This window comes from Phyllopteryx taeniolatus, chromosome 1, assembly GCF_024500385.1.
Source record: "Phyllopteryx taeniolatus isolate TA_2022b chromosome 1, UOR_Ptae_1.2, whole genome shotgun sequence".
In the NCBI taxonomy this organism is placed as follows: domain Eukaryota; kingdom Metazoa; phylum Chordata; class Actinopteri; order Syngnathiformes; family Syngnathidae; genus Phyllopteryx; species Phyllopteryx taeniolatus.
Window position 1 is genome coordinate 30,127,080 of NC_084502.1, and position 13,894 is coordinate 30,140,973.

The following is a 13,894-nucleotide window of genomic DNA, read 5'->3' on the forward strand; positions in this document are numbered from 1 at the left end:
GCCTCTCGGCCAATGTCAGCTGCCATAGGCTGCTGATCACCGTAATGCAACTAATGAGGACAAGCGTTATAGAAAAGGAAAGGATGTTTTTGGTCAAGCTATTGAATTTTAAGATGATATTTGGTGTGAATAATAAGGTAACAACCTGCTGGTTTCCAGTCAAGAAGTCCTTTAACGTGCATGTCCAAGAGGGCGGAGTCATTCAGTCGCCGGGTTTCCCTGATTCTTCGTACCCGTCCGACATCTACCTGGAGTGGCGCCTGCGAGCAGACGCTGCCTACCGCGTGCGACTGGATTTCCAAACGCTGATCCTGGAGGACGACTGCCAACACGACTTTGTCAAGATTTACGATTCGCTAGCGCCCATTGAGCAGACTGCCATTGCCGAGTGAGTCTCCCTCCATGTTTACAACTTTCTTCTTTACGTCATATAATTTACGATCAAATCTTTACACACATTATCTGTACGACTTCAATCTTTACATCATCCAATTTCACAATTTCCATCGTAATGACTTCAATCTTAACATCATCCATTTGTATAAATTCTGTCTTTACATCATTAATTTTCACGATCTACATCTTTACATCCTTCATCTGTATGACTTCAGTCTTTACATCACTCAATTTCACAATCTCCGTCTTTACGCCTTCAGACTCTACTTAATGCATTTTCACAATCTCCATCTGTACAACTTCAATCTTTGCATGATCCATTTTCACAATCACAATGTTTACACCCTTCACCTTTACATCATTAATTTTCAAAATGTCCATCTTTATGACTTCATCCTTTGTCTGATCAATTTTCATGGTCTACATCTTTATAACAAATCTTCATGACTTCAGTCTTCACATGATCCATTTTCACAATTTCCGTTTTTATGATTCAGCCTTTTACATTGCCCAATTTCACAATTTCCATCTTTGACTTCAATCTTAACACTATCCATTTTAATGATGTGCATCTTTCCAACTTCAGCATTCACATCATCCATTTTCCCAATCTCCAACTTCAGTCTTTACATCAATGTTTCCACCTTGATATCTTCTCTACCTGTCCAACCACCTCTTCTGTTGAAAGTCCCACCAAAGTGTACCTCTTGTGTTTGCAGACATTGCGGCATTCCTCACCGTTCTCTGTCCTTCGTGTCGTCAGGGAACGTTATGTTGGTGACACTAGTCACCAACGAGGCAAAGAACTTTCCAGGCTTCATAGCCAACTTCTCGCAGGTCGCTTTGGCGCCACCAGGTGCGCTTATGACAGTTTTTTATTAATAATAATATGTCTTATTAATATTATGTGACCTCTGACCTCTTTGGCGCCAGCAGACTGTGGAGGACCTCTGAGCGGTGACGTGGGCATCTTCTCTTCACCATTCTTCCCGTCTAGCTATCCTCCTAGGACTGCGTGCGTGTGGAACATCCAGGCCAGTACCTACTCTTTACCATTAGGCCGCCATCAGAGGGCTGGGCGATTTATCCATTCGATTTTATTGGTCAGGATGTTTTTTTTTGCGCCTTCCGTTGTTCAAAGCACTGCCTTCACTAACAACATGGCTACAAACTGAGAATAGCTAGTTTGCAAAAATTGAAGTAGGAATTCTCCTTGGTGTTTTTTCAGGTGTCGAAGGGCAAGTTGGTCAAAGTCAAGTTCCGGAAGTTCTACATCGGAAATGACTCCAATGATTGTTCACGAGATTACGTGGAAGTCAACGGCCGAAGGTTCTTTTTCTTTTCTTAGTCCGAAGTGTGCACTTAGGGCCGTATTCTCCTGTGGGCAGAAGTCAGAAAAGGTGCTTGTCTGCACGCATTCTCCCGCCAACTTAAATCTGTCATTTACGCACCCTCGTGCCAGCTACAAATGGTAAATGGTACTGTAAATGGACTGCATTTATATAGCGCTTTATCTACACTACCACAGTGCCCAAAGCACTTTACGAAGCCTCACATTCACCCATTCACACACATTAATACACCAATGGGCGACTGCTGCCATGCAAGGCGCTACCAGGCCCACTGGGAGCAAATTAGGGTTCAGTGTCTTGCCCAAGGACACTTCGACATGCAGACAGTCGGAGCCAGGAATCGAACCAGCTACCCTTTGGTTACTGGACGACCCACTCTGCCTAATGAGCCAACAGTACGCACACTGGGTGGAGCCACCTTGAAAATGTGGCCGTTCGCTGTCAAATCTGGCCGTGCGCGCATTCTCCCACAGACTTAAGCACCTTTTCTCTTTCACACTCCAGAGGCTGTTGTAAGTCTACATATCGACATACAGTATTACAGACCCTTTCCAAAAAAAATTTATATCATGGAAAAGTTCATTTATTTCCATAAATGGCCATAAATGTTTTCAACTGAGTGTCACACACTAATCACCTCCTAAACTAATTTCTTGGAGCTGAATTTGCCTTAATTTGTTATTTTACAAAAAAAAATATATTTTATAAAATTGTATTTATGTTTTAGATTAAGTGATATTGTTCAGCGATATCTGAATTTGGACATTCATTTTTTATTTAGTTATTTTTTATTTTATTTGACGTTCATACTCTGATTTAAAAAATAAATCCGAATTTACTCATTAGTACTTGAGTAGTTTTTTTTCACCGAGTACTTTCTTACTCTTACTCAAGTAATTGTTTTACTTTAACTTGAGTTATATTATTCAAAAGTAACAGTACTCTTACTTGAGTACAATATTAGGCTACTCTACCCACCTCTCCGGAAGTTAATTTCACATTTAAAGTGCGCTATATTTTCCAGATGGCATTCCAATTTCTATGGCTTTCACATGTCTCAGGAAAATGCCACGCTCCAGGAATTACAGCCAGCTTCATGGGTGCTTGCGCACACATGAGCAGGTTTCGCACAGTGGGTGTTCCAGAAGTCTGGACGGGAGAATGTGCATAGCTGGAATGTGCGCAAGCCAGGCGCGTAAAAAAAGACTTACACACGAACGGGAGAACATGGCCATTAGTCTGGATTTACAATGCAGGCCCAATTCCAATGTAGTACCTAAAATGCCGTGAAAAAGTATTTTTGTTTGCATAATTTCCCCACACTAATGTTTAAGATCATCAAACAAATGTAAATATCGGACAAATATAACCCAAGTGAACTTAAAATGCTGTTTTTAAATGGTGCTTATCCCCACTAGGGTCGCGGGTGTGGCGCCTACCCCAGCTGACTCTGGGCGAGAGTCCAGAACTGGTCGCCAGCCATTCGCAGGACACATATAAACAAACAACCATTCACACTCACATTTACACCTACAGACACAAAAAGTCTTCAATTAACCTACCATGCATGTCTTTGGGAGGAAACTGAAGTACCCGGAGAAAACCCACGCAGACAAAGAGAGAACATTAAACAAATGTAAATATCAGACAAAGATAACCCAAGTAAACATAAATTGAAGTTTTCTAAACACTGATTTCATTTATTAACGAAAAATAACTATTCAAAGCTACCTGACCCTGTGTAAAAAAGAAATGGCCTCGTAAACCTAATTACTGGTTGGGCCTCCCTTAGCAGCAACAACTGAAATCAATCATTCTCTATAACCGTCGATGAGTCTTTTACATCTCTTTCGGGATATTTTGTCCCATTCTTCCTTGTAGAATTGTTTTAATTCAGCAACAATGGAGGGTTTTCGAGCATGTGCGGCCTTTTTAAGCTCACGCCACTGCATCTTAATCGGATTCAAGTCCAGACTTTGACAAGGTAATTCCAAAACCTTGATTTTTTTTTAAGCCATTCTGAAGTTGACTTGCTGGTTTATTTTGGGTCTTTGTCCTGCTGCAGAACCCAAGCTTCAGCTTGAGGTCACGATCTGATGGGCAAACAAACTCCATTAGGATTCTCTGGTAAAGAGCAGAATTGATGGTTCAATCACTCACAGCAGGTCATCCAGGTCCAGAAGGCGCAAAGCAGACCATCACACTACCACCACCATATTTAATTGTTGGTATGATGTTCTTTTTCTGAAATGCTGTGTTACATTTATGCCAGATGTAATGAGACACATAACTTCCAAAACATGGAACTTTGGTCTCATCAGTCTAAAGAATATTCTCCCAAATGTCTTGGAAATGATTCAGATGGTTTTCACCTTGTAACTCTGCTATGGATGCCATTTTTTCCCAATCTCTTCCTTACTGTTGACTCATTACCACTGCCCATAACTGAGGCAACGGAGTCCTGCAGTTATTTTTTATTTATTTTATTTTTTTGTAGAAGTTTTCCTCGGTTCCTTTGCGACCTCCTGGATGAGTGGTCGGTGTCCTTTTAGGGTAATTTTTGTAAACCGACCACTCCTGGGAAGGTTCACCACTGTTCCCCGTTTTCTCCATTTGAGGATAATGGCTCTCACTGTGGAATTCGCTGGAATTCTAAAGCGTTAGAAATTGCTGTGTAACCCTTTCCAGACAAATAGTCAATTGCTTTATTTCTCGTCTATTCTTGAATTTCTTTGGATCGTAGTATTTTGTTTTAGCTTTTTTGGGGGGGATCTTTTGGCCGATTTCATTTTGTCAAACAGGTCCTATTTAATTGATTTCTCAATTGAACAGGTCTGGAGGTAATCACGCTTGGGTGTGGTCAGTGAAAATGCAACAGAAAATGTGATTAGCCACTGTTAATTCATGATTTAACAAGGGGGGGCATTACTTTTTCACACAGGGCCAGGTAGCTTTGACATTTTTTTTCTTAATCAATAAAATCCCCATTTAAAAACATCATTTTATGTTTACTTGGGTTATCTTTGTCTGATATTGAATTGTTTTTCTTTTGATGATTTTAAACATTAAAGTGAGAAAATATGCAAAAATATAAGAGTTTGAGAATAGGGTCAATATTTTTTCATGGCACTGTATGTCCATGTATTTTCAAGTGATCCAATATCTAATATCACTGCGTTCATAGTCACTGAGCACAGAAAACTACCCAGATGCATATGTGTCCCTTATTTCGTGGTCTGGTATCCTCATATTTATGTCATATTCAATGTTCTATACACCTGTAATGTACTACATTTACATCTCATGCCTCAAATGTACCTTATTGGCATCATATTTAATGTTCCGTGCACTGCTAATGTATTCCATTTGCATCACAGGCTGTGCGGTGCGAAAGTGGGAAGTACAGCGGTGGCCAGCAGGAGCAACCTGATGACTGTCAAGTTCAACTCGGACTGGTCATATGTGGACCAGGGTTTCTTCGCCGCCTACGAGGCCTTCATCCCGAGTGACTGTAAAGTCTTTTTACCACCAGTCACACACAGTCTGTGTTGTGCTGTTGTGTGACCATGTCGCACATTAATAGTCCGTGCACTTCTAATGTACCACATCATGTACCTCTAACATTTCATATTTACATTATTGTATATTGCTTCATGCAAGGGTGGCACGGTGGCCGACTGGTTAGCACATCTGCACATTTGTCTATGTGTGCCTTGCGATTGGCTGCCGACAAGTTCAGGGTGTACCCCGCCTCTCGCCCGAAGATAGCTGGGATAGGCTCCAGTATGCCCGCGATCCTAGTGAGGATAAGCGGTACAGAAAATGGATGGATGGATGGATTTATACAAGACATTGTCAAAATGAGACATTTCTGTCAAAATAAGGCATTCGGGTAAAAACGAGAAAGTTGTTTATTGGGTGGTCCGTGCACCTCTTACTTATGATATACATACATGCATCCATTTTCCACACCGCTTATCCTCACGAGGGTCGCGGGCATGCTGGAGCCTATCCCAGCTGACTCTGGGCGCGAGGCGGGGTACACCCTGAACTGGTCGCCAGTCAATCACACACCAACAACCATTCGCACTCACATTCACACCTACAGACAATTTAGTCTTCAATTAACCTACCATGCATGTTTTTGGGATGTGTGAGGAAACCCACACAGGCATGGGGACAACATGGAAACTCAACACAGCTCAGGCCGGATTTGAAGCCGGGTCCTCAGAACTGTGAGGCAGATGTGCTCACCAGCTCTTACATATCATGTTTACATTATATAGATTTATATAAGGCGACATTGGGGTCAAAATGAGACATCTGTATTTTGAATGAGTGCCTAACATATCATATTCACATTTTAGTGATTTATATAACATGTCAGTTGGCACGGTGACCGACTGGTTAGCACATCTGCCTCACAGTTCTGGGGACTGGGGTTCAAATCCCGGCCCTGCCTGTGTGGAGTTTGCATGTTCTCCTGTGACCCTATCGAGGATAACCAGTAAAAAAAATGGATTGATGGACGTTCATGTCAAAACGAGATGTTTATTTAAACTTCTGCGCACCTCTAAAATGTCATATTTACATTATATTAATTTGTATGATGAGACATTTGTGTCAAAACGAAACATTGGTGTCAAAACAAGAACATGTCAAAATTATACATTTTAATGATCCTTCACCTCTAAAATATATTTACATTGTATTAATTTGTTTTATGAGGCATTGCTGTAAAAAGGAGGCATTTGCTTATTTAACGTTCTGTGCACCTCGACCAAATCATATTTCCACTATTTGCGACTGATAGTTTGTGTTGCGTTGTTTTGTGTTGTGGAGCAGCGTGTCCGGGAAGGTTCCGTTGCACCAATGACTTGTGCGTGGACTCCCGTGTGCGCTGTGACAGTGTGGATGACTGCGGAGATGCCAGCGACGAGGACGACTGCGGTGAGTTTTTGTTTAAATAATCACATTTAAAAATGCCAGTGGATTATTTTGTTATCAAATAAAATATTTTATATACATTTAAACAAATTTTATTTGTTTTCATTTTTTTTATACCTCTTCTACGGATGAGCCTTCTCATCTGCAATACATTATAATTAAATAATTTGCTGTTTTTTTCCCCCCTCATATATTTAAGCGCAGTGCTAATGTTGAAACTGTGCATAATCTTACAGTAATTTACAATAATATTTAATATACTTTTTAGGAATAAAACCTCAGTCTCGTTTTTGATGAACACTTACGCATATTCATTCATTAATTTCCGTACCGCTTCTCCTCACGAGGGTCGCGGGCGTGCCGTAGCCTATCCCAGCTTTCTTTTGGCGAGAGGCGTTGGACACCCTGAACTGGTCGCCAGCCAATCAAAGTTTATGCATATTACGCCAGTATTTTAATGATGGTCATGTGGGTGGTATTTGGAGAGCTAAGGATTTCTTTTGGTGTTACTTGGTGTTGTGACAGAAATCTTCCACAGGGGGGTATAAAGATCATGCAAAGATCTTTTGGAGTCCAAAGATAACCTAAGCGTCTTTGGGTGTAAAAACTTTTGTAAGTCTCTTTAAAGTACAAAATTGTCAAAGTGTCCAAAAATAACTCAGGAAATGGAAGAGGTTCTGGCCACTAATGATTTGATTAACAATCCATGAACATTTTGGCCACTGTGAGGGTAACAGCTCCTGAACAAATAAATCCTTGTGTATTTATACTGTATATTTTCTTGATAGCCCTTAATAGTGTGTATGTGTGTGTGGGTGTACTGCATCATATATACTGTATACTCTCACTCTTGTGAAGAATACTGTCTGCTTTTCAGAGGAGAAAGATGGCCTGCTGCTATCCTGGAATTTCTCCAATGTTTTTTAGACAATGTACCCTACCCTAACCTTAATGGTTTTCGCACCAATGCCCGTCATATGTTAATATTTTATCACCGTAGAACAGGACATACCTCACTCTTCTTGGGCCTCTTTTACAATATTGAGCTTGGGATATGAAGAGGCCCGTTTGTACTCCCTCATACTTTTCTAGGATTAAACAGCTGCGTCTTTCCCCTCCGATAAGCGTCAACACACAGCTGCAGTGTGTGTGTGTGTATATATACACATAAATGGAGTAAGCGTCAACATACGGTGTGCGTGTGTGTGTGCGTATATATATATATATATATATATATATATATATATATATACACACATATATGGAGAGAGATAGAGAGTGAGAGAGAGAACCACTGCACTACACATCCACTATTAGTTCTAGCAAAACCTATGACTGACCACTTTGTGACAGTACCACTATGCCAACACCTTCCTGGTCCCTCGCCGTTTGGTCTCTCAAAAAGTGGGTAGTTTTATTGTATTTCAAAGGTGGGCAAACATTTGTGCACCACATTAGATTTTTAAAATGTACAGCTGGGCTCGGTCTTTTGTAGATATTGTATTAAAAAACTGTTAAAATGTGTATGTAAAGGTGGCACGGTAGATGACTGGTTAGCACATCTACCTCACAGTTCTGAGGACTGGGGTTCAAATCCCGGCCCCGCCTTTGTGGAGTTTGCATGTTCTCCTCGTGCCTGCGTGGGTTTTCTCCGGGTACTCCGGTTTCCTCCCACAACCAAAAACATGCATGATAGGTTAATTGAAGACTCTAAATTGCCCGTAGGTGAGAATGTGAGTGCGAATGGTTGTTTGTTTCTATGTGCCCTGCGATTGGCTGGCGACCAGTTCAGGGTGTACCCCGCCTCTCGCCCAGAGATAGCTGGGATAGGCTCCAGCACGCCCGCGACCCCCCAGGGGAGGATAAGCGGAACGAAAGATGAATGAATGTGTATGTAAAATTATAATAATGAAAACAATGCATATTTGCGTATGTAATTGCAATTGAATTAATGATATTAGGGGAAGCATTGGGAGACATGGACTATGCTCACGTTGTCGTTTTTTTTTACTGGACTTTGCACTGTGTTTGAAATTTGACTTCATCTGTCTCCTTTGGCAGGCACCTGCGCTCCCAATGTATTCCGCTGCAGGAACGGTCGCTGCGTCTTGTGGACAATGGTGTGCAACGGCAAAGACGACTGCGCCGACGGGTCCGATGAGTTCAAATGCAAAAAATGTGCGAAGGATACCACTTTGTGTCTCATGAATACTTTTTCATTCATTTAAAAAAAAAACAATTAAAAACCTTTCCACAGAGTTTATGGAAATAAGACCATTCTGTCAAAACGAGATATTCGTGTCAAATTGAGACATTTCTGTCAAAATGAGAAATTTCTGTTAAAACAAGACATTCTTGTCTCAAAATGAGATAAATCGGTTAAAATGAGACATTGGCGTATAAATGAGGATTTTTTTTTGTCAAAAGGAGACACTGATGTCAACAGAAGACCTTTGTGGCAAAACGAGACATTCATGTGAAAAAAAGACATTTGTGTCTGAACGAGACATTTATTTCAGAATGAGAATTTGATATCAAAAGAAGACATTGGTGTACAATTGATAAATTTGTGTGGAAGCGAGACATTCAGGTCAAAACAGGACATTGGTGTCAAAACTAAGCATTAGAATGAAACATTTGGTCATCACTTCACACCGCTAACACATGCTTGTGATGTCCTGCAGCGGTCGCCATGACGACATGTCCCGACTCCAGCTTCCGCTGCAGAAACGGACACTGTGTAGACAAAGTCAACCCCGAGTGTGACGGCGACGATGACTGCGAGGACGCGTCTGATGAGGAATCCTGCCGTATGTCCATCACACACACACACACACACACAGTGTAGCCCTTCTCTTATGTTAGGGTCAAATTTACCAATTTTTAATTAAAAAATACAGAATATTTAAAAGAATTTTTCCAACATGAAACTGCCTTAAAATGTGATTAGTCGATCCCTGCACATTTGCCATTCCGCAATCCCAAATTCACCCATGCGCGGATGGTTTTTTTCAGAAGGTAACTCCCCTTTATCAGCAGAAAACCCCGCCTACTTGCGATTTTCTATGATGTCGTAAAAAAGTCAGATTTCTTTTTTTTGGGGCAAAATACTTTTTACAGTATCTATGTTAGTACTTTGGGAAAACAGTTCCAAAGTTACAGTTGTTAAAATGTCCTGTTGCATTGGGTATACAGTACGTAGTCTCGCGTTTTTTCATTAGGTCATGTAGAGAACGCTAGTACTATTGCCAGTATGCTATATGAGTGTATCTTCTGAAGATACATGACGAGACGTTAGTCCGTTTAGCTCACATTTATTGGTCAAGCAATGAACACAGCGACTGTGGGCCGTAGGCGACGCCAACAAAAAAGAAGTTACGAAAAAACAAAACTCTCTGCTTGCTCGCAAACGCGAGTCTGTCTGTCTTCTTGGCTGTTACACACGCCTACAGCACTATTTTAAGATACTGAGATGCCATCTGATGGAATCATATGATAAAGTGGATTTGTGTATTCAATAGTTGGGTGCTGGTACTTTTTGAGGTGGAAATTTCATCAAAGGTTTTTACTTTTTAAAGACAAAGGCTTAGTTCTTCCAGCCATCACTGCAGTATGCCGCCCGTTATGTTCAGCGATTCAACTCAGCTTTTTTTTTTTAACGTTTAATAGCAGAGGTGGGCAGGAAGGTGCTACATTTACTACACGAACATTTTGGATGAATGCCACTTCAGGTGGCACGGTGAAAGACTGTTTAGCTCATCTGCCTCACAGTTCTGAGGACCTGGGTTCAAATCCAGCCTCGCCTGTTTTGAGTTCGCATGTTCTACCCGTGCCTGCGTGGGTTTTCTCTGGGTACTCCAGTTTCCTCCCACGTCCCAAAAACACCATGGTAGGTTCATTGAAGACTTTTGTGTCTGTAGGTGTGAATGAGAGGGCGAATGGTTGTTTGTTTAAATGTGCCCTGCGATTGGCTGGTGACCAGTTCAGGGTGTACCCCGCCTCCCGCCCAGAGTCAGCTGGGATAGGTTTCAGCACGCCCGTGACCCTAGTGAGGATAAGTGGTATGAAAAATTGATTGATGGATGGATGGATGGACTTGCACTTCCGCGTGCTGGCTGTTTGCACCAATCCAACATTTTGACTCCAGTTCACCAAACAAATGGCACAAGGCAGACACATGACTGCACACCAAACCTACGTGGGCCAATCAAAGGGACTCATTGGAAGAAAAAAAAATCGGCCACGGGACTTGTGTTTACATTGTAGACTGAAAAAAAAACTGCTTTGTCATGCAGTGAACCGTATTTTCCCGACCATAAGGCGCACCGTATTAAAAGGCGCAGTCTCAGTTACGGGGTCTATTTCTGTATTTAACACATACATAAGGCGCACCGTATAATTGGGCGCACACATGGTAAAACATACGCTAGCTTAAAACATACGGTAGCATGCATGCACGCTAAAACAATGTTTTTAAAAAGGCAGCGGGACCAAAACTGAGTACGGTTGTACTTTATTGAAGTATTTAACTATGTACTCACGTTATTTTTTGATCGATCCACATCCACAAATCCATCAAAGTCCTCATCTTCTATATCCGAAATGAACAGCTGGGCAAGTTCCCCATCAAACACGGCAGGTTTTCTCTCGTCATTGTCGGAGTCAGTCTCGCTGCCGTGCGGCTCCTCAGAAATGATGCCGGCTTTTACGAAAGCTCAAATAACAGTGCAAGCTGACACGTTAGCACAAGCATCCGCAATCCATTCACAAATTGTGGCGTAACTCGCCCAGCGCTGCCTCCTAGTCTTAGTAAAGCTGTGTTCGCCATTTGTCAGCCATGGCTCCCACGGCGCTCGCAACTTCATTTTGAATGCCCTGTTTACACCGATGTCCAGCGGTTGGAGTTCCTCCGTCAAGCCTCCCGGAATGATGGCAAGCTCCGAGTTATTGGACTCAGTCGAATGGTGACTGTAGAGACGCTTCTCCCAGCTGTTCTTTGCTCATTAATCCATTGCTCGAGTTGGTCTTCCAACCCGGGCCACCTCGCCTTGTTTCCGCGGAAACTCAGCTTCGTCTTCTTGACTTGGCGAAGCACGTTTTCCTGCTTCCTCCACTTCCGAACCAGGGATTAGTTGATCTTGAATTCTCTCGCGGCTGCTCGATTCCCATGTTCCTCCGTGTCACTAATAGCTTGCGAATTAAACTGTGCTTCGTAAGCGTGTCTCTTCGTAGGTACCATTTTCGGGGGTCCTTAGCCAAACCGATGTTGTTTTGCACAATGCACATACCGGCGCTATATACATACTGGGGGCGTGCCTTTAGCGTCCTCTTTCACGCGCATCCTTCCCCCTTTAACATCTACATGCTGTCCTCAATCATGTCCGCCTTCCTCTATATAAGCAGCGTGTCGGCAGGAAATGCTCCCAGTCAGTCAAGCGGAGTGCTCATCAAAGTCACACATCATCATTTATAGATTTTGGAACTCAGTGTACACATAAGGCACGCCGCATTATAAGGCGTCCATTTGGGAGAAAATTTAAGACTTCTAAGTACACCTTATGGTCGTGAAAATACGGTAGTCTTGTGTTTGGCCAAACTTGGATATTGCACCCCATTTTTTATTTTTTTGGTCCTTTTTGGACTGAAATATCACACAGCCATAAGTATTGACACCCTTTGCTGTGACACTCATATATTGAACTCGGGTGCTGTCCATTTCTTCTGATCATCCTTGACATGGTTCTTCACCTTCATTGGTGTCCAGCTGTGTTTGATGTTATACTGATTGGACTTGATTAGGAAAGCCACACCCCTGTCTATATAAGACCTTACAGCTCACAGTGGATCTCAGAGTAAATGAGAATCCTGAGGTCAAAGGAACTGCCTGAAGAGCTCAGAGACAGAATGGTGCCAAGGCACTGATCTGGCCATGGTTACAAAAAGATTTCTGCTGCACTTAAGGTTCCTAAGAGCACAGTGGCCTCCATAATCCTTAAAGTCTCCCTCGCTCCCTTTCTCTCTTTTTTTCCTACTCTCTTTCTCTCTCTCTCTCTCTCACTACACTCGCTCGACCCTCAACCCCAGCCTTCTCTGCGTCTGTTGTGCAGGAATGCTGTGTGTCTCGTCAGCGTTCCAAATACTTTTATTTTACGTCTTTTACAGACACACAAAAAAAACCTTACACTGAACAGTACGGCATTGTGTACAAACACATTAACAACATTTGCACGCCACATTACATTCAGTTCTTCTTTAGATAATGTTTTGCATGCCTATCGATCTGTTCTGAGTGATTCCTCCACATCGAGTGCTCTGGTCTTCTGTAGACGTATCTCCTAACTTCTCCGGTGATCTCTTGTTTACCGCTTGAAATTGTTTTAAACACCCGGCTGCCGTTATTGTATTTTATTTTGGTATTTATGTTAATTGTTAGCCCATGTGGCTGTGGTGTATTCCATCGTAAGCTTGATGGAGACTAGTTGTTTCAAATACACAGCATGTCATTGTCTGTGTTTTATAGTTACTTTTCAAGTAAACGCTAACTGGTAGTGGCAGTGTTCAGCTTGAGGCCTCTTTTTTTAAGAATATTCACTCATTATATAAGCCAAAGTGCTGCTTGTTATCAAGTGAATGGAGCCTACTGCTGCCGTACAGCACGCGTTTCTCAAGTTTGGGCTCACAAGTCAAAGCAAAAACATGACCAATTGACAGCTCATATCACAAAATACTCGTAATGCAGGTCACTCGTATCTCGAGGCACCACTGTATTTAATTCCATGCAAAGCTGACGTATCATATTTTCATCATAGTTCATGGTTAATACACCTCTAATGTACTCTACTGTATTTGTATGATAGTTAATGGTTCTATTTACATTACAGTATATTAAATGACCCGCACACCTTCAACATTCTGTACCATATGTACACCATATTTAATGGGTCTATACCTCTAATGTTCAGTACGATGTTTCCATCGATCCATCCATTTTCTGAGCCGCTTCTCCTCACTCGGGTCGCGGGCGTGCTGGAGCCTATCCCAGCTATCATCGGCCAGGAGGCGGGGTACACCCTGAACTGGTTGCCAGCCAATCGCAGGGCACATACAAACAAACAACCATTCACACTCACGTTCACACCTACGGGCAATTTAGAGTTGTCAATTAACCTACCACACATGTTTTTTTTGGGATGTGGGAG

General features: G+C 42.1%; 1 protein-coding gene across 6 annotated transcripts in view; it reads left to right on the forward strand.

Moving 5' to 3' along the window:
* The window catches only part of LOC133484603 (suppressor of tumorigenicity 14 protein homolog), a 33,272-nt gene that overhangs the window by 3,845 nt on the left and 15,533 nt on the right, over positions 1–13,894 (forward strand). For 5 of the 6 annotated variants that reach the window (XM_061787483.1, XM_061787463.1, XM_061787473.1 and 2 more), the window contains exons 7-14: positions 160–388; positions 1,116–1,252; positions 1,330–1,430; positions 1,625–1,725; positions 5,126–5,259; positions 6,594–6,698; positions 8,757–8,873; positions 9,380–9,505. In XM_061787483.1, coding sequence (XP_061643467.1) covers positions 160–388; positions 1,116–1,252; positions 1,330–1,430; positions 1,625–1,725; positions 5,126–5,259; positions 6,594–6,698; positions 8,757–8,873; positions 9,380–9,505 — 1,050 coding nt within the window. The remainder of the gene's footprint in view (positions 1–159; positions 389–1,115; positions 1,253–1,329; positions 1,431–1,624; positions 1,726–5,125; positions 5,260–6,593; positions 6,699–8,756; positions 8,874–9,379; positions 9,506–13,894) is intronic. The other variant, XM_061787491.1, reaches the window with a different exon arrangement.